Source organism: Zingiber officinale, chromosome 6B (assembly GCF_018446385.1).
Source record: "Zingiber officinale cultivar Zhangliang chromosome 6B, Zo_v1.1, whole genome shotgun sequence".
Classification (NCBI taxonomy): domain Eukaryota; kingdom Viridiplantae; phylum Streptophyta; class Magnoliopsida; order Zingiberales; family Zingiberaceae; genus Zingiber; species Zingiber officinale.
This window is the reverse complement of record NC_055996.1, coordinates 98,438,230-98,462,538: the sequence shown is the minus strand read 5'-3', so window position 1 is coordinate 98,462,538 and position 24,309 is coordinate 98,438,230. Positions and strand designations below refer to the sequence as shown.

The following is a 24,309-nucleotide window of genomic DNA, read 5'->3' as shown; positions in this document are numbered from 1 at the left end:
AATGGTAATAAAAAAAGTAAAATGGACAATATCATCTTATTTAGATTTATATACTAGTTTTAACTATTTTTTTTTAAAAAAATTGATCGAGTACGGTCCCTTTTAGTAATAAATTTCTATTAAAAAAATTCTTGACCAAAATTAGAGCTATTTTATTTATATTTAGTATTTTCTGACGAGAGAAAGGGCAGTAACAAATGGGATCCGAATATATAGGAGACGATGGGCAAATGAGTATGGTAACCACACACGCTCGACAATTCCGCTGAGCCATCTCTCCATTAGCCACAATCATATTCTTTTTATCCTTTCACTTCTTCTTCCTCGTGACTTCCAATAGTAAAAAATAAAACTAAGGGCAGGAACAAGACCACGAAGTACGAACCATGTCGATGTCGGAATGGGACTTCGCTCACGCCAACGCGGATCATAAGTTTTTCCGTCAAATTAGTCGTGAAAGTGAGTGCTTTTGCTCGCTTCCTTATCGGGAAATTGCTAACTAATTCACAAAATCTATTTTGGCCTTTGGATTATTTTCAGGAATTTTAAATGAAATGCTTAGATCGTCGGAAACAAAGAGCTCGACTACCCCATGGAAGGTTAGTTCTTATTTATCCATTTTGGCAGAAAATATAAAAAGCGTACGATGACAAGAAAAGCACAGGAAGTGAGTTTGACTATACGTCCAGCTTGCTTCCCTTCTATTTACTCCTCTATGAATGGGCACAAACAAACTATGAACCTGTATTTTACTCCTTTATGAATTCTTCTTAATTGACATTTATTAACATTTTTCTTTGTTATCATTTATCGAATTTATGGAAGAAGTTTCCATCCTTTTTTCATTTAATCATGTTGCAAGAAATTCATCACAGTACGAAGCACTTACAACTGGAATTGGATTTATATTGCAGATACTTATCATGGACAAATTCACTCTCAAAGTGATGTCTTTTTCTTGTAAGATGGCAGACATTACAAACCAAGAAATCTCATGTAGGTTTAGTCACTTTTTAAAGCTTGAAAATCTTATCTTACTTGCCCTTTTGTTTTAGTAATAATATGATTGTCTCCATTAGATTTTTTTTTTTTAAACTACTGATAGTTTTTTTTGTTCTTTACAAATTTACTTCAAAGATTGGTAGGAATAGTTGGACGAGGGGTTAACAATCCTGTTGTTGCGTTCTCTCCATATTGAACCAATTCAACCATCCAATAGAGTGTTAAGTATGGAGGAATTATGGTTATCCAGTCAATCATTTTGCCATAAACTTTCCATATAGATTCTTCATGGCTCAAGTTGTAGTGATGCTGCAAAAATAGCCATCCGGGTTTGTAAATTCATAATTGCTGGATAAGATATTCAGATTGAGGCATTGGATGGCATATGCAACAATAGATATCATGAAAGGAAATATGGTCTCTTCAAACTAATTTTTGTGTTCCTATAGAAAAATCCAACATAAGACCTTAATTGTTAGAGTGATTGAAAATTCAAATAATCTGGTGGGACCTACTCTTCTTTCCTTTATCAATGATAGTGCAATGATTATTATAGTAGAAATTTAACATGCCTTTCGTCTCTCATCATCAGAGTTAGAGTTAATGGCATTAGAATTTTTAGGCATAATAATTTCCTGAGAAGCCATCTTAGAGAATTGAAATGTAAAAGGGAGAAGTCCAATAGCTATTGTTAATCGTCATATTAGAAACTAGTGTATCTTGAGAGAGGTGGTCATGATGAGCACCCATCAAGAGATTGGCCTTTTCAAAATCAAGTGACACATCTAGTGGCAATGGAAATTGCTAAGCCACCAAAAAAAATAAAATCTTGAATATGAAATAAAATATTTCCATTGAAGGATGATGGGTGTTTGGGGGCAAGGTTTCAAATCTTTGTTCCATTAACCAAGTTGTTACACCTTTTGTTAACTTATGATGCTTGTCAACGTCATCTGACTTTCCATATGAAATCTTAGATCAAATATTTCAAAATTGAACTTGTTGAAGTTGCGCACAAGTTTCAAAAGAAAGACAATACTATTTTTTTCAACTTGTAATTGTTCCTAATAAACTGACATTTACTTATGTTTTGTAGTTTGATGATGAGACCTTTTCAATTTCTTTGAATATTGGTCTACACAGAAATTTAATAATTTTCCTATTATGCTGTTATGCTTTAAATGGATTAGTATTTGAAATTTGGAAATATTAAGGTAGATTCTCATTGTTAGCAAAATGTCTGTATCCTAATTATTTTGGAATAATGAAGAATCTCCTTCTAGATTGGTCTAAACTTGCCATAGGAGATCCTCCTATATCTTGTTAATATCTAATGTAGCAAAAATAGAGTAATAAACTTGCCATGATCTTCTGTACTTGTACCTTATCTAGATCTTTCGATTCACTTTTTTGGAAAGAGGGATAAGTGAAGATTTTTTGCAGGAATACAAACTTGGTTTTGTATTCAAGTTCTTCTCACATTAAAAACAACATGTAGTTTGTGGGAAAAAAACTCCATTTACAATGCACACTAACATTACTATACCATGTTGTCTCCATGACTGGTAGTTTGTGCCACATATTATTGCCCCATTGGTGCACACAATAAACTAGAAAGTGTGGGAGCAAGACAAGTAGGGCACACCTACGACGATTGAACTAATAGTGAAGTTGGGGCGCCACATCAGGAGCCACCATACTTCCTGGATTTACTTGGTGGCTGGAATGTGGGTCCGGACCATCTACTCCAGGATTAGTCGGGTTGTAAGATTTGGATACTTGATATAAAAAGAAAAAAAGAAAAAGACAAGGATAGAGGGACAAAAGATGAGTAGGAAACACCACGCTCAATTGGTAACGGAGGAGAAATGAGAAGCAAAGAGGGGAAGTGGAAAGAAAAATATGATAAAATGTCGAACATGAAGACAACAAAAAATTTTAAGTTTTGACAATAAAGTGTCAAACGATCATCCCTCACGATCTTCCAATTTCCATCAGCCTTTTTCAAGTAAATTTGAAGGACCGACCAACTTGGTACTCTCATGCGAGTTGGTGTATAATTATCAATGTACAAGCCTTGCTAACTTTTAGGGGATAGGTATATGGATTTTATCTCTCCATTGAATGCTATCTAAGTTTGTGTATGATATCATCGCATAGAAGTTAGTGACTAGTCCTTTTATGATTTTGAAAATTCTTGCAATCCACTATATACACTTTTTTGCAAGGAATTTTTGTACAAAAACTTTACATGCAAATTTTTGAAATTCTTACAATCAATAATATTTGTCGCGGTTAAATAAGTTTCACATTCTATTTTGCAGTGGTAGAGGACATTTTCAAAAGAAGGGAGCCTTTACCTTCAATGGATGCTATATATTTCATCCAACCACTAAAAGAAAAGTAAAGGTTTTTGGAGTTATTTTTTCTAATTATTCTACTTAGTTACATTATTAAAACCTGCTACTTTTCAAATTTGTTGTTTCATATATCATTATTTGCTCAATGTTTATCCTTAACTTTTAATTTTTTGTCCTCTTATACTTTCTGCGTGTTACAGCTGGTTCGAGATTGTGCACTTTCTTGATATATAGTAGTCTAAAATTCTATAATGATGAACAATAGGAAATATAGGAGTGGAGTGTATTAAACAGTCTACTAAATAATAAATCTTGCTTGGGAATCTCCATGATGAAAGTTATGTTAATTGTTCTATTTACAGTACACTATACAACCAATAAGCTAAATAAGGACTACTGAGAAATATTACCTTAGAAAACCCTAACTTCTATTGTGTCACACTAGTCCAACTTTAATTCTTAATTAGAGCTTGCGGGTTTTCCCCTAATCATAGCCTTCTTTTTCAGTAAAGATTAAACCTAATGATTGATTTCCTAGTATTCAAATGATTGATTTTCATTGTTTTTCTCCCTAGTTCTCAAATGATTTATTGTCTTAATGCCTTTAGATAGAGGAATATTGGTGGTCCTCAAATATGCTTTCATACCTCAAAAATGAACTAATTAATCTGAGAAATAAGAAAACTAAGTGTAATTGAGCCTCTATCAATCCAAGTTAAATTTTTTACTTTCATGGTAGAAGTCAGAATTGCTTTATGGAAGAGGTGGAGTCAGATTAGCTGGGAGATGTAGACTGTAGTGAAGTTCACTATAAAGAATACATTCGAGAACAAACAGATACTGAATATGCTCTTGAATTTGAATGAAGTAATTATATCAGTCTCATATTTATGGTAAAAGATGCTTGAAATTCTATCGTAGTATAAAATTGAAAGGATAAATACCACTCTAGTTTTTTTTATTATTATTTTATTTCCCCCCTAAAATTTCTACTAGGTTCTTGTAGATGTTACATATATGCTTCTTAACACACATGGTTGCATCTTGCAGTGTCATCATGCTACTATCTGACATGTCTGGAAGATGTCCTTTGTACAGAAAGTATGCTTCAATATCTTCCATTTATTTTTTTTGGTGAACTACATTATACCTCCTTGGAGTTTAAGGCTCCTATGTATCCTTTGCAATTCCAAAATAGCCAACTTAGTCATTTTCTATAATCCCAAACTCATGTGATGAATTTGAATCAATATATTTGTTATGCACGGTGAGTTAATAGATGTATAGACATTTTAATTTTCTGATTTATTTGATTTTATTAATTTATATCATATCCTTAAATTAAGTAATAAACTTATGATATAGTAGGGGATAGAACTCAATGGCGTAGAAAGATCCATACAGCCGACCCCACCTAGTGGGATAAAGCTTGGTTGTTGTTGTAGTACTAGAATTGAAGGGGATATATTGGATACCCTCAAACTCCAAGGATGATAGATGCATTCACTCTTTATCTACTACAAATTTTGACACCATTATAAGTAAACACTAATTCTCTGTTACTCTTCTTTAATAATATTTATTATTTCAGGGCGTATGTTTTCTTTAGTTCACCTATACCCAAGGAATTGATTGCTTACATTAAGAATGACACGAGTCTTTTACCCCGTATAGGTGCTCTTAGCGAGGTGAACTATTTTATCTTTCAATATGCATATATAATATGTTAATAATCAATGTGAATACTCATTTAACCTTATTCACCCTTTTTGAAACTTTTTTAGATGAACTTGGAGTATTTTGCTATTGATAATCAGGTAAACTTTACCATTTTCATGTAGTTCCATTTATTGTATTGGAGGGAATGTTTTGCTAGTAATCTTGTGTAATACTTGTATCAAGTTCAAAGTGAACCAATTGTACATTGGTGCCTTTTATGGAACTTTTATTTGGAGAACAATGGGAGAATGATAACTACAGATGATTTTCTACTATCCCTATTTTTCCCCTCTCCTTTCCCTTCAAGCAAACAGCCCCAATTTCCTTACCTAATTAAACTACAATGTTTAGGCGTTCACCACTGACCATGAGATGGCTTTTGAAGAATTATTTGGAGAAACAGCTCAAAATTCTCGTAAGTTCAATGAGTGCTTGACTACGATGGCTACACGAGTTGCCACAGCAATTGCTTCTTTGAAGGTACACATGAATTCTTAAAGATGTTTATCCTCTACCAAATCTCATTTCTCACAGCTTGTTTAAGATATATATCTCATGACTGCACTCATCTTATCTCAATTTCTCCAAGAAGGAAAGATAACCAACCAAAAGGAAGAACCTGAAAAATTCAGTCAGGAAAGTTGAAAAGAAAAGTGGTAATGCCTCATTTAATCACACATGAAAAGGCTTACAAAAAGAAGTGACTAGATCTTTTTTCCTTAGGCTCATCATAATGCACTCTTCTATCTGAATACACTCTCCAGAAGTCGGGAGAAAATATTGGAGCATGATGTTGCTAGCTTCCGAACACAGAGCTATAGGATTAGAATGCTTTCTTTAAGAAAAGAGTTATTTGTCTTCATCCCAATCAAATGCAAACAAATCAGTCCTGAACAACTGAGTAATGTAAGCTAAACTCCTTTGGCAGTTTCATTGCTCTAGAATTGACATTCAAACTAAAGGGGAGTACACATTGTTGATTAGCACCACCTTTAAGAAGCAAGAGTGCAGAGATAACAAGTGTGCTCTTCATATTCAAGTCTTGCTAGAGAACATCCTAAAAAAACAGTTGCAATTAGATTCTTTAATTTTGGCTACTTTAACATATATTTGAATGTAGAAATTGAAACCCATATATGATACCTATTTTTGATATATTTGCCGTTTACTAGTCAGTAAACACTGTGAAATGAGAAAACTCCACCAGGGTGCCATCTTCACAAACATGAATCTGGGTATCTGTTTAATTGCAGTATTCAGCTTTTTTCGAGCTGAATAAGAATACACTGCTTTGGTACTGGATTGGTATATGAAAAGTTCAAGTAAATGCACTGCCAGTTAATCTGGTTCGAAGTTGCACCATTCTCAGTTCATCGTTTGTTTTGGGGAACAAATAGTTCCTAAATGCTTCACATGGATTGCACTGATTGATATGACATTTAATTTGGTGACCTTCACTACTTCTCCAATCGATAATAAAAGATATTAAACTTTTACCAATTAATGCACATAAGTACATTAGAATGCAATTTCTCTAAACCTAATCCTCAAATAGTAATCTAAGTAATAAACCCTTTTACATCCATTAACCTGGCTAAACTCATCTTAGCAAACTTAAAACTCCTTAGAATTTGTTTGGAAATTCACTAGCACAAGAAAAGAAATAAAAGATTAAAGTAAAGGGTGAAAGAGAATGGAACTTCCCTTCATAATTTTATCAATTTGAAATGTTTAAAATTTGTTTAGCCAAACCCCACGTCCACCCTACAAAATGATGTGGATCAGTTCTTAGAGGTTGGAACACATTTTGTATTTTTGAAAAGGATCACGTTTTGAAAAGGATCATTTTTTAAATAAAACTATATAACTTTGAAAAAAAAATATATTTAAGGATCAAATCAAATCTTACTTGAGGTAAAAGACAATTGAATCAATTTGGAGCCTTTGTTTAAATATTTTTTAAACTGTACATTCTTTTCATTTTGTATCAAATGAAATGCAGCTTCAATGATCTCTTGTAACACCTAACAACTTGAATAGCAAATTGTGTTCAATTTGTAATTGAATGATACGTAGTTTTTCAAAGTAGTGTAGTCTTATCGAAAGGTAAAAGAGGGGTTCGTTGAGTTAGATTAGATAAAATTATAGGTATTTATATAAAGGGGAGAATTGGGTGCATGGATAACCATTGTTAACAACTTCTCTTCCTTGCTTGTGCCTATGAGAGATATATAGAGAAGGTGATCAACGACAGGAATCCTTCTATTATTATTGTCTGAGAAGAGGCGTATGAAGATGACGACGGACTCACTATCAAGATCATGCTTCCCTTGCTCTCCTTTTCTCCTTGCTCTTCATTGCATGTCTCACCTTGTATGGGCAATACATGGTAGTATTAAGATGGCAAAGGTGAATTGTGTGTTGTCAGTCATGTTGACTTAAACAGACCAGATTTTTAGTTCCTTGTTAATTGTCCATTTATAACACAATTATATTTATTGTTTTTGATTATGCCCATATGTTTCTAGGAACTTCCTTATGTGCGGTACCAAGTTTCTAAGTCCATGGATGGGTCTGACACAAAGAATATGCGTGACTTAGTACCCTCAAAGCTTGCTACAGCTGTTTGGGATATCCTGTCAAAGTATAAATCTTCAGTCCCTGATTTCCCCAAAAGGAGACATGTGAGTTACTCATTGTGGATCGGACAATAGACCAGGTACAAGGCTATGTGCTTGTTGAAATTAGAATGCTAAGATGCTTGTTTATCAGTGCTCTTGATTTTTGACATGAGATGCTTTTACATTTGCGTTTTGGTGAAGATTGCACCTTATATACATGAATGGACATATGATGCAATGTGTCATGATTTGCTCGAGATGGATGGAAACAAATATATATATGAGGTAAATAAATGTTAACAGAGGAAATACTTTCGAACAAACTTATGCTTCCTTTTTATTTGTAAATATTTCTTGTATTTACTTTTTATTTGATTATCAACAGGCACCAGCAAAGCCTGGTGCAACAGCTGAAAAGAAAGAAGCCCTTTTGGAAGATAATGACCCCATATGGCTTGAACTGCGCTATGCACATATAGCTGATGTAAGTGTGAGCATATATTATAGCAAGCATCAGTTGTTTTTCTGCTTGGTAACAAATTGGAGTGACAGGCTAGTGAAAGGTTGCATGAGAAGATGTCTACATTTAAGTCAAAGAATAAGGCTGCACAACACCAAACTTCCAGGTAAATGCATGAAGAGATGGGATTTCTATCATGTATTTCATTCATGTCAATCACTTAGAGCTATAACATTCTGGAATAGCATGCACAGTGTAGATGAGAATAGAACTTTATTAGAAACACTGTAAGGAGTTAGATACACCGTTTGGGCATATGGAACTTATGGGAAAATTATAGTTAGATTCCATCACAACTATATAGATTTATAGATTTCACTCTGGTGATGGTTGCTATTTCAATAGTTGAATCAATCATGTATGTTGATAGGGCATCTGCTCTATCTAAAATGGGTTTTTTCAGTTCTTCTCATTTTTTCCACCGCTTTAAGCTCACATTCTTCTCATCTATTTTGTTAGCATGCCATGTCTTGATGTGAGAGGGGAACAAAGAATTTCGGCCATTTCAGTTGGCACAACATGAGATTTTAATCCATTCCCTTAACTGCATTTCAAAATTAAAATCTCACCTTCGCATTAGTATTTGTACAACATAGTAATAATATAGTAATGAACATTAGTATAAAAAAAGAATACTATTATTTTATGTTGGTCCTCGCCTTTGTCTTCTTTAAGCTTTGTTTATTATCCTCTTGGCTTTTTTCATGATGAAGGCCAAGGCAATTTATAAAATCCACGTCCCTTAAAGCATTAAAACATACTGCTTTGGTAATAAATGTTTGTGCTGCAGTTTAGTGTTTTTTTTCTATACTGCTTGTACAATTGAACATTTCAACATTGTAGTTCATAACTTCATATTCGTTAATTAGATTTAATTTCATTTTCAATCTTTAGCTGTCAAATGTTTGGATGACTACAAGTCTAATATTAAGTTTATACAGGGATTTATATTTGCTTTTCATTATATTATAATGAACCTTTTTAAATATTTCACAGAGATGGCGGTGAGATTTCAACTAAAGATCTGCAAAAAATAGTCCAAGCTTTACCACAATACAACGAGCAAGTTGAAAAGCTTTCTCTTCATGTTGAGGTAAACATTTTTTTTCATATTGATATTTGATTAACACATTTGTTACACTCATTCGAGTTTATCGTTTATTAAAATTCCTTTCTGGCGGTCTAGTTAATTATTGTGGTCTAGATGTTGTGTTATTAAAACACGATAAAATAAAAGGACTAGTTTTGTGGAGATAAGGGATTTTGAGATTTAGTTGTTTTTCAAGTGTTTCCAAGAAATTATGGCTAAGACAGTAAGATTGAAGTTAATGTAAGAATTATTTGATGAGAGATGATGAAGATTGTTTTGACAGGTTAAAGGAAACATTTCGTATCCTCATTTAGAAATCTTCATCTAAGATATTGCAATTGGGAGTGAACAGCAATTGAGCTTGACAGATGAGATGGTCATATTGAAGTAGGGGAGAGGAAGAACCAGGAAGAAACCCTATCAAGCTGAACAGAACTGTATTCAATGAGTAGTGAACTATATATAGGCTTAGCCATATAAACCTAAAGATTTTATATGGGCGAAAGCTCAATGATAATGTTGTTGTATACACTAGATGCTTTCTAGAGCCTCAGCAATGAAAACCCACACAATACAAATAAGTAAAATGTCTCTAATGAGTGACTAAGTTTCTTCAATTAGTTGTCATCTGGGATGATCCTCCAAAAGCCGTAGAGAATTGAACAGTTCTACATGTTTCTTGGATTTGAGAAAGGTTGACATAATCTATGACAATAAAAATATAGATGTTGCGGAGAAAGGCTTTTCATTGCCTTGCAGGATATTATTGATTAGCTAGTACTATTTCTTAGATGAGATGTTTTGGGGTATTGCAAATTTATATCTAAAATAGTTACCACAGCCATAAAAGAATAACCAAGGTGAGCAAAAGTTTGGGGACAGGACTTTATCTGCACATAGCTTCTATAGTAGCCTCTTTCTCTTACATGAGGAAGTTTTCCACTTAATTAGTCATTTGTAGATAATTGTGCCGAGATTTATTCCAGTCATGCATGAAAAATTGAACCTTGCTCTATCTAATTAGCTAAATCTGCTCAGATTGCAGGAAAAATCAATAGGTTGATTCGAGAAATGCATCTTAGAGACATAGGACAGTTAGAACAAGATCTTGTCTTTGGAGATGCAGGGGCAAAGGAAGTGATTACTCTACTGAGGACAAAGCAGGTTTGGTGTACTTATGGGAAATTAGAAAGTGAAAACTTATCTATTACTCGTATGGTGAAACAGACTTGTATACTTCAATGCTCTATTAATCTTTTGCAGGATGCCAGTCCTGAAAGTAAATTAAGATTATTGATGATTTATGCAGCCACTTACCCTGAGAAGTTTGAAGGGGACAATGGGATCAAGTTGATGCAGGTTGGTAGAGTATTAAACTTTATAGAAACAAATGTAAACCACTGCTTGGTGTTTATGTCTTTTCTTTTTTTAGGGGAAAGGAAGGCTAAAGGCTTGCCAATTGTATTAAGAACTTTATGCACACCCTAATATGTACATTTATGTGAAATATGTAGGTCTTTGTTTGCCGAATAAAAAAATCACTTCTTAGTCTCCTAATACACAATTTTTCCTTTAAGCCTAAATTGACCAGATCAAACCTGCTCCACTAATTTGCTTGATCTTCTTGGTTTTTATGCCATTTTGCTACACCACGAATTTTATTGTTTATTCTGAACTTGACTACCTATTTGTGGTTGTACTTTTATGTATCATTTAAATTGGTACATAAAAAACATTACTTAAAGACCTCTTGCTCTGGATGAAAGTCTGCTCAGGTCCATGTTATGTGAGACTATTGGGCATAACTGATCATCCACAACTTACCGATGCATGGGTACCAAGTCAAGTATAATAATTTGTTTTATGCATGTCCCAAACTTAAGGCTCCACATGAATTTTTTTACTTGTTTTTCCCTTAACCTGAGAATAACTACTTATATACATTCTTGATTTCCTGCATGGGTGTTTGCTCCAATTGATTTCCTTTCATCCAACTTAATCAATAAAATACTAGTTGATGGTTTCAATTTGATATTTTTGTGCTCCAAGTTTCATAAATTTGATAAATAGCAATAGCATGATCGTCTAGTGGTATTCAACTGTTATGGATCTTTCTTCCATCCAGATTTACTGGAATAACATGTACTGGTGAAAATATACTAATGCAGCCTCATCAGCCTTTATCTATAATCCTTGTAATGTTAGGGCGCTTTGAATTTGAAATTCTTTTGTTGTCTGCCTTACCATTTTCAGCTGGCAAAATTATCACCAGAGGATATGAAAGCTGTAAATAACTTGATGTACTTCGGAAAAATAGATCCCAAAAAGAAATCTGATGGAAACTTCTCTCTTAAATTTGATGTTCAGAAGGTAATTACATTTCTTGGCGACAAAAATATATCCTGCAATTTTATCTTCTATGAAACTTCTTCTCGGAAAATTAAATAAAAGTTAACCATTCTTATGGATTTAAAATATGAGGTGTTTTTTGCTCTTGTAGCTGATGTTAAAATTGCTGCCTTTTGTAATGCAGAAGAAACAAGCTGCAAGAAAGGAAAAGAGTGGTGAAGAGGAAACCTGGGCATTGTCACGTTTTTATCCAGTGGTGGAGGTATTCATAGAATCCACAGATAGAACCATTTTTTTTTATCTTATCTTGATATCTCATTTGTGCAGCTCTCTCATAAGATATGCAATGCATCCAGATTAATAAGATGATTAAGTTTTTGTTATTGTACTAAGAAATTGAAATGAAGTCTATGTATGAACATAAAAAACTGCAATCAAGAGTTTTTTTTTCTTAAGATCCTTTTTTGCCTCTTTTGTATACTAGCTCTTTGATCACCTTTCATCCACATCTGTGACGGACTCCTTGGTTGATCACCTTTGACCTGCTCGATCATAAAAATGGAAATTATTTCAGGTGGTCTTAGCAGTCATTTGGTGGCTTGATTCCCATGTCAAATCTGTTGGATAGACTACTAACTAGGCAATATGTTACTCGATTCACTTTTACTATGGTCATTTGTTCATAAAGTTGTACAGGTAACATGATTTCTTTTAGGAGGTGATATGTAGCAATCTGCATCTCCACCTATGAAGCTCTTGTGACTGATTTAGGTTGTTTGATGAACACAATGGATGTCCAGAGTAACACTCTTGATCAAGTTTATTATTCACTTTTGGGAAATCTTCATTGTACTGAGTTTTCATGTTTCTTTGTGGGTCTACCGTGTAGGTAAATCTTGGCAAACCTCTAAGTTTCAATGTCTGTTTTCTATGGTCTACTAATTTGTGAGTTTTCTCTTTTGTGCTTATCTTGATATGATCATGGCTAGTAAGCACAACTACAAAAAGTTGTCTCCAACCGCTGGCCAAGGTAGGTATGGCGCATGGAGAAGATACTGAGATATATTACCCCATGTCAGCAAAAACAAAAACAATAGGATATCAAACAACAGTTGGTATTGGGAAATATTGTTGTTAGCAATTCATTGTTGGTTAGATGGATACAATAACAAGATTTTAAACTATGGTAAAAGACACTAGGGAACTTACATGCTTCTATAAAACTTGGTTTTTCACAGATCAATATGACTGCAAACTGATAATTCAAAAGTAAAGAATAACTTCATGAGTTCCTTCTTTGGGATGGAAATTGTATTACTTTAAAACCTTTAGAGAGCTATTCTATATCCCAACTCTCAAGGTGTTTTTTTTTAAAAAAAAATTGGAATCTTTATAGGATTTTTACTATGACTCTTTCTTTCTTTCTTTCAGGAGCTGATCGAGAAACTAAACAAAGGTGAGCTATCCAAGGATGACTTTCCATATATAAATGAACCAGTTGCTGCTACTCAAGCCACAGCATCAAATGGTACACAACCTGTCCAATCCAGGAGATCCAGAAGGACTGCCACATGGGCAAAAGGTCGGTGCTCTGATGATGGCTATTCAAGGTATGTCACGTAATTGTTATTTCCTCAGCATCAACTCTCAACGATGTTCCAAGAATTAAAATACTGTTTCTTCTTTTAGTTTCTTTTCATAATACTTTTGTAATTTGTAGTGATTCTGTACTTCGGAATGCATCTGTTGATTTCAAGAACATGGGCCAGCGTATCTTTATATTCATGATCGGTGGAGCAACTCGATCTGAGGTAAAGTTGTGGCTTCTGAACTTTTGTTCTTTTTGTAATCACCTTAGCGCTTTTTTTTTCCGCCCATGACCAGTTACGTGCAGTTCACAAACTTACAACAAAGTTGAGAAGAGAAATCATTCTTGGATGTACTAGTCTCGACGATCCTCCCATGTTCATCACAGTAAGATTTCAATGCTTATATTTTTTTGTTTAAGCAATAACTTCTGAAGATCTATCTTAGTTATAAGAGCTCAAGATGTAGTATTGGATGTTTAGCATTTCAAATATATTCTCTTGCACAAATTATCATACTCCTACTCATCGTTGCTTTAACCAAATCTTCAGCTGTTTAGCTTTTTATATGCTTAAACTAATTGAATTGACACAATTGCATTGCTGGAGTTCCACTTCGAATAGGAATTTTTCAGTACTGTGATTTTACAAAAATATTGATGGGCTAATAATATCTATAAACTAGAGATTACAATATAATGTGGTCATTTATCTACAACTGAGTTGTAATATATATATTTTCCTTATCTGATATCAAATGCAAATGCAGAGACTCAAGATGCTTAAAGGACCGGATCGTCCGTAAATGGGGAAGCTTCAAATTCAGCTTGTGAACAAGTGCCTTTTTGTATCTCAGTACAGATTTTGCTCTTTTCACATGGCGACCATATCAGACTTCAAGCCTTACCAAATGAATGCCTCTTTCGCTGCAGCCATCAAATGGATTTGCTCTTCCTTTTCTAAAATATTTGCTATTGAGAGGAACAACATTTACCCTATCAGCTACTTCATATATGTTACTTCTCTCATCTTGTAGGACGACACTTTTGAAATTGTATACTTCCATTCACTGATTTTGTTCATACACTTCCATAAAATTGATTAATTCATTGAAATACCTTGAGCCTTATGGTTCAGTTTTGTTGAATTGTTAAGCATGTTCTTTTTTTTGGTGGTATCGTCGCTGTGAATTTAATGAAGATAGTTGTTTAAAGAACAGAAGAAAAGAAATTTAATACTCCAAAGTCTAAGAATGGACAAAAGTTTAGGTGATTTGTTTGGGACTACAATCGCGACATTTGTATTTTGCCAAAAAAAAAAAAAAAAAAATATATATATATATATTTATATTGACCCAGACATCCCACATGACTGGTCCCGTAATCATTTATACAAGGGTAAATTAGAAAACTAAGTAGGTCACTACGTGGAAGGATATTTTTCTCCAACTTCATCCAGCGTCCTCGTCAACTCGTCCCTAGGTTAACAGGGAGGAGGTAAATCACAGGTGGCTACTAGCCATTAGTACAAATGACCAAAACATGGGGGAGGTTATGCTCCGTCACGCCGAGTTTTGACCCCAAGACCTCATATAACAATACCTCATATCTTAATCATCGCACCGCCCCAAAAAAACTGCTTAATTATATCAAAGAACCCACTTAGAGTTGTGAAATTCTTTAAAATCACACAACTTTCAAATTTATCAAAGGACACATTATTTCCCATTTTACCCCCTTCTGCTAATCACTGTAATATTACATTGAATTTATACAACATCACAATAATTTGTAGAAATTTATACAACATCATAATAGTTGACAGAAGGGATAAAATGAGAAATAAATATATCATTTGAAAATTTTAAAAGTTAAGTACCCTATTGTGAATTCCGTAACTAATGCACCCTTTAGTCAATTGTTATTAATTTTAGTGTAATAAAAAGATAAAAGTCATCATCCCTACAGCGCCACATACTTATCTGAGGAGATAAATTATTATTAATTCTAAAAGTATAGGTTGTTCTCGCCAACACTCAAAAGTCAACCTCATCTCATATCATTAACATCTCTACTTAGACCCCGTGGATCATCTGAGATGACATGAGACGAGAATTGCTGTAATGAAGTCACCGGATTAAAACTCAGTGATAGCGGGGAAATAAATCCCCTATCCCTGTATCCCACCCGGTCCGTCCCATGTTAGCTCGGGTGCTACGATTTACCTCCCTCACAATGGCCGTGGGTCGGGTCGATGGGGGCCCTGGGGGCGAGGGTTTCGCCTTTTGCTGCAATGAACATCTCTACTTAGCTCCCACGGGCTGGATCATCTGGTTAGGTGCCTGTAGCTTGCCACTAAAGTCATGGGATCGAAAATCGCCAGTTACACTCGGGGATAAAATCCTGGTCTGCTGCACCAAAAATTCCTTCGACCCCCAGTCACCTATCCTGCCCAGCATTAACCGTAATTTACTCCCTCTGAAATCTTGTGGGGCCGGGGCCAGGGGCCGCTAGGGTGACAGTTCCACCTTTTTTGCCAATGAACATCTCTACTTATGATTCCTTTGGAATGATTTAATGACTAGCGCATGAGATATTATTATTATAAAATTTGAGATTTGAATTTCGATAAAATCAAAATAAATACTTCCCTTATATGTTAGTCACTATTCCAAAGGCTAATAACAGTCCGTAATTTATCTCCTCCGTGTTGATCCTGGAATGGATTGATGAGGACGCTGAAGACGAGCGTATTCACTTTTTGTCATCATGAACATCTCTACTTGTGTCCTCTCGGGACAGTCTAGTGACTAACACATGATATCTAGGATTTGAATCTCGACAAAATCGAAATAAATATCTTCCTTATGTGTTAGTCACTATTCCAAAGACTAATAACCGCTCATAATTTACCTCCTCCATATTGACCCTGAACCAGATTGATGAAAATATTGAAGATGAACATATTCATCTTTTACCACCATGAATAACTTGCTAAGTATATTATTTGAGGTCGGCCGTTCTTAAGTGAACTGGTCATTAATCAATTGAAATAAATACAACAAAATTCTAGGCATTCCAACTTTAATAAAGAGAAAAAACCTTGGATCCGCGTAGGCTTCCATTTTGGGACAACATTTCCTCCGAGTTGTAGGCACCTCCCGCATCAAACACCAGTCCAAGGGCGGCGCTGCAGCAGAGTCCGCAGCTCAGGTAAGAATAATGGTAAACAACAATAGCAAACGATTACTCTTGCAGCATGACATTTCTCATAGACATTTTCACAATAGCAATGATAATAAACTTCGCTTAATTTAAGTTACAGCAAGCCATGCATAAAGTATTAATTTTTTTTTTAAATAAACAAATAAATAAATAAGGATGCAGCTTGCATTTCTACAATAATCACAAAATGTAATCTGACATTTTTGTTATAAGCCATTAGCATTAAACAGTCTCGGCGAGTTGTCCTCTTTTAAGATCAGAGATAACACTTCGATCTTCCGGACCTTTTTCGTTGTACAATACCTGATGATAAACAAAAGTTTTGGATAGTTTCTGCATTGAGTTTTAAAAAATGAAAAAAGAAAGATGCAACTTTTGCGGAATATTTACCTTATCAATGATCCCATATTCGACTGCTTCACTAGGACTGAAATATTTAGGACGTCTGATATCTTCCTCGATCTGATCCTGGGATTTTCCAATATGTCTCGAGTATAGAGCAACCTGAACAAGTCCAAGGTCAGTTTTGAAGTCTGTAATATGTGAAATGGGTTTAGTATAACGTTCTTACTTATTTCTCATCTAATCCACGTTCAAATGTCAGAAAATGAAAACATACTTTTGTGACTAACAGAAGAGAATTAAGTTGGAGAACATAAAAAAGGAATCAAAGAACAAGGAAAAAAAGAAATCAAAGATCAAATGGGTGGCTAGACATAGACCTAGTAAAAAAAAACAGTGTAGAAAACTGCTGAATGATCAGCGTTTTTGTGGTAGCAATCTTCAGCATTTTGAATGTTAATCATCATGCATGCATACAACAGCAGCCAAGACAACTAATCGTACGTCTAACGCCTGTGTACCTGCATTTACCTCCTTCCATATCCATAGAGCCGGTATTAGAGGGACCGTTAAGATAACGGATCTACCTTTTTTTTAAGAGAAATAAGTTGGAGAACATAAAAAAGGATGTAGACATATCTAGTAAGAGGAGAATAAGGAAAAAAGTAGAGTGAGTGCTACCACCAATGTCAGGTCATACATTCTCATTGCTATCTCTCAGGGCAGCAAGATTCAAGCAGATCACACACCCTGCTTGATGGAAATATTACAGTGGAAACCTATAATTTCCTCCTTGTTGGTCTACACCAGGTTCGTTAACCAGATCTACACCCTCCACTGTCCAATATCATTCAAAAAGGATCAGAAACCAAGAAAATAACATCAGCTCGTTGACTAGGCCTGAGCTTAGCAGTACATTGAGTCTCATTCAAACAGAAAGAATCAACTGTTTTTGTCAATGCCAGGTTCACATAGTGGATTGGTCCAGGCTTGAACAGGAATGTAGGCACGAGTTAAATAGGATATCTCTACCAAAAACTTGTAAGGTAAATTTAAAACTCTTGAATGATATTTTCTGCAATCAGCTACTTTTTCTATCATCGATAATCTTTTCCACTGTAGTTTTAAAAAATGTTCAATGTATCGTGTGCAGGGAGAACAACCACACATAGAAGGTTGTCTCTTACCAGCTCAATAACATTCAAGGTGTGCCATGATGTCAAGAACATAGAGAGAAAACATAGATTTGACTGATCTTAAACGAATTAATATTTACAATAAGAAATAATAATTTTTAACAAATCATGCTTGTGCTCAGGATATAATCTTAGCTGAACTCAAAAATAGATAACATTTGAACAGTTTAGAGAATAATGACTTACCAATTCAGCCTTCACATTGCTTATTTCTTTTCTTGCAATGTCAACATCTGACGCTTGACCTTGAAATCTTGCAATTGGCTGTAGATATGAGCACAGTTTCAGTCATCTGAATATGCACTCAACAAACTAGAAATAAAGATATGCTACTGGCTTCAGTGAATTGCAGGCAGAATAAGGAGAAATGCATTCGACAATTCAACTTATAATTATCATGAGATAGGTGGAGATTACTAACCCTACCTGCCTTATCATTATTGTTGATGATGGTAAAGCAGCACGGTTTCCTTTAGCACCAGCAGCCAAGAGTAGTGCAGCTTCTCCCCAAGCATTGCCAATGCACAGTGTGAATATTGGAGTTTTAATATACCTGTATTTTGAAAGTAAGAAGTGCATTTGCACATATATTTATGTTCATGTACATCACAAGTGATACATTCTGTTCTAAAAAGAAATGAGAAAAAATATTAAATAACAGCCATTTCAAAGATTCACATTCTAGGTGAAGTGGTTCATAAGCATTAAAGAAAATAAGACAATCCCGTAGAAAGATACATTTTACCTTGTAGACACAACACTAAAATAACTGTCATAAGAAAAAAGGTTTCAGTCATGAAATAAAACCGAACGATTAGCAAAAAAGCAGTTCAAAATTGACTTGATATTGAATTTTAAATCCTTCAAATTAACCATCAGAAAATCAATATCATTCAAATCACCTCTGTAATAATAATTGTCGCTAATTGAAGTCTGGTCATATGAACTTATAATAGATTTTCAAAAAAAAGCTTGAAGATTCAGCATAGCTTCGAACTTTTAAATTTTGATAAATGACCAAAGCAAGATGTTTTACTTGTTTGAGGTTCATCTTCTCAACCTATATTACCTCTGATTGCAAATACAGGCATTCTAATGGTGACAATTAAGTTATCTACCATATTGAAACCATAGCACAAGTATCATAACAATGCCAGTTGTATTTTACTTCTTTTTTTAGAGTATGAATTATAGTTCTCTCTTATCCATGATCAATCTTGTTCCTCCATTGTTTGTTTCCATTTTTAGGGTATCTTTTTTGGAGAAAAACTGAGATATCATTTCCAAGAGAATCTGAGTTTTGAAAAAAAAAAAAAAAAGACAGCCCGGTGCACGAAGCTCCCGCCATGCGGGGTTCCGGGGAAGGATCCATTGTACGCAGCCTTACCTGCTTTTTGCAAGAGGTTGTTTCCAGATTCGAACCCGTGACCTTTTGATCACATGACAACAACTTTACCGTTGCGCCAAGGCTCCCCTTCAATCTGAGTTTTGAAAGATTAAGAAATTTTAGCTGTAAAGCGTAGCAAACGAAAACGTCTAGATTCTGATCTCCTAGAAAACAGCACACCCAACACACACTAGGCATGTCTTGCAGTAGACTGAATTTTCTTTCTCGCAACACATCTTTTAATCTCCCTTCTTTGCTGTTACTTTTTCTTAATCTCACATGTCTCTTTTCTTATTTGGTTTCACTTGATTGTACTGCTAATTCTTTTTTTCTCTTTCAATGTATCTACTTGACGTCTTGACCCTTCTCTAACTTTCCATGGTAAAAATTGCTAAAGCATGAATAAAAACATCCATTGAATGAGCATGACAAAAATAAGAACCTGAGGATCAAACTTACTAGCTTTAAAGTTTAGATAGTTTTTGGTTCCTTAAAGGATACGTTAGTAAACTAACTCCCAGAATTTTTCATGCCAAGTAATGGTTTAATATATTAATGTGATCTTTATCTATTTTATTCGCTAATAAATATGTAGTCAGAAGAGGAGTGTGCAACGGTAAAGTTGTTGTCTTGTGACCTAAAGATCACGGATTCGAATCCTGGAAACAGCTTCTTACAAAAAGTAGGGTAAGGCTACGTTAAATGGATCCTTCCTCAGGACCCCACATGGTGAGAGCTTCGTGCACCATCTTTTTTAATAAATATGTAGTCAAAGAGTTATAGTATACTTAAATAGTCAACTAGCTCTTGAATTTATTTGTATTCTCAACATTATTGATTCTAGAAACATTATTCCTTAAAAAACTAACAATGGGATTTATACTTCACAAAATATAAGCACTTTAGTTCGTTCAAGTAAATGCTTAGCACTTGAGCAACATAGGACAGTGGCAGCTTGTAGCATCCAATGGTTTTGGTAAGTGGCCAGCAGATTAGAAACAAAGTAAATAGAAAAACTATCATAATTTAAAAAGAATGAGCAAAGGAATAAACCTCATGACATCATAAATTGCAAAGGCCTCTGTTTCATAACCCGACTTTTCTCCACCCTAGAGGAACATAATAAGGTGTGTTCAGAAAAAAATCTCTGCAATGCAATGTTCAGAAAAAACAAAGAAGCATAGGTGTCAATGGAACAACAGGAAGTTCCTAAATGATCAAATTCTGGAACAAAAATATGGAGCAACATAACCTAGATTCATATTTATGATTTTTACAAGAAATTCATTGATGGTATACTATTTAGATACAGTAGTCTTTGATAATACAGATCAATAGATAGTGCACAAAACAAATTCTAGAGGGTTCATCCGAATCATCCCAGCAAAACTAGCTTGATCAAGATAAGAAGTAAATTGCTCAATGTATTCAAGTGCAGAGAATTACGCTGGTTCCATTTGATCATACAAGTCAAAAATGCATTTTTAAAACCTAAACAACTCAATAAAATACCCGCATGGCTATTTCCAATTTAAATTATAATCTAAGATGACTTTTAATTCTATACTTAACTAAGACAATGAAGCTATTAAGTCTCATTGCCCCAAAAATAAGAATATAGCTATTTTTCTTACTACTAAATGGAAGTTTACAAGTTCCCGCCAAATTTTAGGTCCTTGATACATTTAAATCAATAAATATCATCTTCTCAATATTATCTAAGAAATGAGAGGATGGAACCTAACTTTGGAGGAAAAAAAAGATCTTACAACCATATCTAGTAGTGAGAAATAACATAGAGATGCTAGAAGTGCCATTAGATACAGATTATTTCTATCAAAATAGATAGTTAGACACTAAGCAAAATAGACATTACACTTCCAAAACCAAGACCAAAAGGAACAAATGAAAAACAATGAACCAAAAACTATCATGAAATGAAGCAATTCAAATGCAAGCCAAGTCACAGGGGAGAAGCACTCATGATATTTTAGTCTACATGGCACACAATCTCATCCCAAGTTAGAGAAGTATGACGCCATTCAGCAAATGCTTCGACTAGAGATTTGGCGGATGCCATGAGCCAAAGTTATACTACTACCCAGAAAATAGAAATGAATTGGAGAGCATCATTGCTGCTATCTAGTAAAGGGAAAACACAATCAAAAGGATATTGCAGTCCATATTATGAATGGATCCACATGTTGGGCGCAAAACATTGGATAAACCAAACTGGAGATTTTAAAAGCCATCAGCCCATATATATTTCAACACGAATATGAAACATCCAAAGGTAATAAAACAACTTCAACTATAACAACAAAAGCTTTATATGACAAAAATAGTATGTACAGAGCTACCAAGGCAATCAATGTCATGTATCCACTTAAACTAAATGAATGAATTAACAACAGATGATGAATGAACAAGTTGTACACACATTTTCAATGCATTACAATACCCAATAATGCAGCATGACATTATGGTAAATTAGTGTAATCCTTCAGAAATGGCATATCTACTAACTTTCGTTGTACCAGTAGAATTAATGTATAGGTATATTGGCTTCTTAGCATCCTCATATTGAAGATATAGGAACTCTGCCATCATTAACTCTGTCACTGCTGGAACAAGACACATGCCCAAATATACAATTCGATTTTTATACAAGTAAGAAGCTAGATCGGGAGGCGGTTGCTCCCATGCTGTTCCTCTCAAGAAAGGAATGACCTGTTAAAAAGTGCAATCATGAGTAAAACACTATGAATGATTCATAACAAATAAAATCAACAATGCTGGTAATGACAGACGTTTTTTTTCATGAAATGACAAAGCTCTACACTAACTAATATATTTCCACCGACTCTCAAAAAGAAATTAATGTCTCAAACAATAAACTAACGTATCTAATAAAATCTCCATGTCCGTGTACCAGATAAATATCGAATTGTTCGTTTTGAAGTAGAAAATAAAAGAAATCGAAAAAAAGAGGATTTTGAGCTTAACTCTCATAGTAATCAGAGAAGAAGGTCTCTACGATCTGGGGGAAAAGTTTACAAAGACAACAGAGGCAAAGACAACTTTTTCTTGTTGTTGTTATTTTACCATGGTAACGACACCACTCTTTGGGCGGCGACCGTAGGATAGAGTAGGCAGCTTCAGGGAGGGAACCCTTATTCCGTTGAAGTCGCTATGGACGCTCCCGACACCGAGGAAAGGAGTAGCGACGACGCCGCAACTCAGGGAAGAAGGCCTCGAGGGAGCGGAAGAAAAGGAGGCGGAGCCCCTCGGCGCTGTCCTGCCGCTGCTCCACGACGATGTGGGAGAAACGGACACAACGCGACTGGCATCGGCAGGGATTGAGCGCAGCGAGGAGAAGGCAACCTCCATGGCGTATCACCTTCCCTTCTCTCTCCGGCAAAAGATGGATCCGGCGCCGGATCGAAGTGAAGAGGCGAACCGAGATTGGGAAGCAACGGCAGCAGCAGCAAAAGGAGGAGGCGGCGTGGCTGGGCCTGGGTTTATCACGCACAGCGCACGTGCGAAACGACCAGGATTAATATAGTCTCTGAGATAAGATTTAAAAAAAATGATACCAAGTTAGAGTCATCACGTTTGATTATTAGACTAACAAATTATCCAGTTCTACTCATCATAAAATATAATATTAAGATCTATATCTGATCATATATTTGGCAGTTTTTATATATCAAATATATGATGAGTTAATAATTATTTAGATATCTGATCCTATATCTAATGAAATATAAAATATAAATATAATAAAAAAATAAAATATTTTAAAATAATAATAGACATTACTCGTTACACGTTGTAGCAATTAATCGACAGTAGACATGTAGTAGTTTATCGGCAGTAACTACTATAACGTATAGTAGCTTATTGATAGTAGTTGTTATAAGTAGGGGTGATTACAGATCGGGTTGATTCGATTATTAGGATCAAAAACTATCCGACCTTACTAGATTAGATAATATAATATGAGGACCCTACATCCGGTCTTATATTTAGTAGATTTTTTTTTTCGATTAAGTTTGGATTGATATGAGTAGGTTGATCGATTTGATAGATTGACTGCTCACCTCTAATACGAATAGAAAAAATTCTTAAGAAAAACACATAAAATTATTAGTTGATATATATATATATATATATATATATATATATATAAAAGTTTACATAAGTGAATTTAGATCAATGGTTAAGCTCCATTAGTCACTATTTTAATTTGTTAGTTTTCCCCCTCCTTTAATGTCAACTATGTATCAAAAGTGGAGGATTAGTAGCAAATATAATTAACATCAACTTTAATTTTCATTATATCCGGAGAATAGGTAAAACGGTAATGAGAATGAGTGAATTATTTATTAAAATTTAAAGTAAAACTCTTCTGTGTTTTGATTACTTTTATGTGCTTCTATATTATATAATCATCTATATAATAGTGGATGAATGCTCTAGAGTGCTGTGTATTTTAAGTTATTTCGTCAATATTATAGATTTTACTCTAATGCTTAAGTTTCAATTTCGTTTTTATTAAATATGAAGTTTTGTTGTTTAGTTCCTAGGATAAGTTTGGTTCAAATTATCAGGTATAATTTTAATTATGTGATTATAAGTAATCACATAATCAAGATTATAAGAATAAAACATAACTAAGTGTTATTTGGTTTAGATACAACAACAACAACAACCAAGCCTTTTCCCACTAGGTGGGGTCGGCTGTATGAATCATTTTATGACATTGAGCTCTATCTCCTATTATATCATCATCTATATTTAAATAAATTTTATCTTGTTTTATTGTTGCTAACCAAGTTTTTTTTGTCTTCCTCTTCCTCGTTTGATATGCATATTTATCATATTTTCACATCGCCTAACTGGAGCATTTA

General features: G+C 34.4%; 1 protein-coding gene and 1 pseudogene across 1 annotated transcript; one reads left to right on the top strand and one right to left on the bottom strand.

The window, feature by feature from the left end:
* Positions 1–210: 210 nt before the first annotated feature.
* Positions 211–14,365, top strand: LOC121988393 (annotated as a pseudogene).
* A 2,133-nt stretch (positions 14,366–16,498) lies between these two features.
* LOC121988392 (ATP-dependent Clp protease proteolytic subunit-related protein 4, chloroplastic-like) lies at positions 16,499–22,915 on the bottom strand. The gene is made up of 7 exons (XM_042541778.1): positions 22,502–22,915; positions 21,923–22,126; positions 20,450–20,505; positions 18,436–18,562; positions 18,196–18,273; positions 16,862–16,975; positions 16,499–16,774 (listed from the first exon to the last, which is right to left on the bottom strand). The coding sequence occupies exons 1-7, from the start codon at positions 22,784–22,786 to the stop codon at positions 16,694–16,696; spliced, it is 945 nt and encodes a 314-aa protein (XP_042397712.1). The 5' UTR covers positions 22,787–22,915; the 3' UTR covers positions 16,499–16,693.
* Positions 22,916–24,309: the final 1,394 nt, after the last annotated feature.

Bases quoted from the DNA above. Each gene is read 5' to 3' on its own strand.
- LOC121988392 (XM_042541778.1), bottom strand. From the start codon at position 22,786: ATGGAGGTTGCCTTCTCCTCGCTGCGCTCAATCCCTGCCGATGCCAGT. The intron at 20,506-21,922 runs GTTAGTAGATAT...ATGTTCCTCTAG, and splicing joins ATTCTACTGGTACAACGAAA to GGTGGAGAAAAGTCGGGTTA. The intron at 18,563-20,449 runs GTTTATTCCTTT...TTCAAAATACAG, and splicing joins GCAATTTATGATGTCATGAG to GTATATTAAAACTCCAATAT.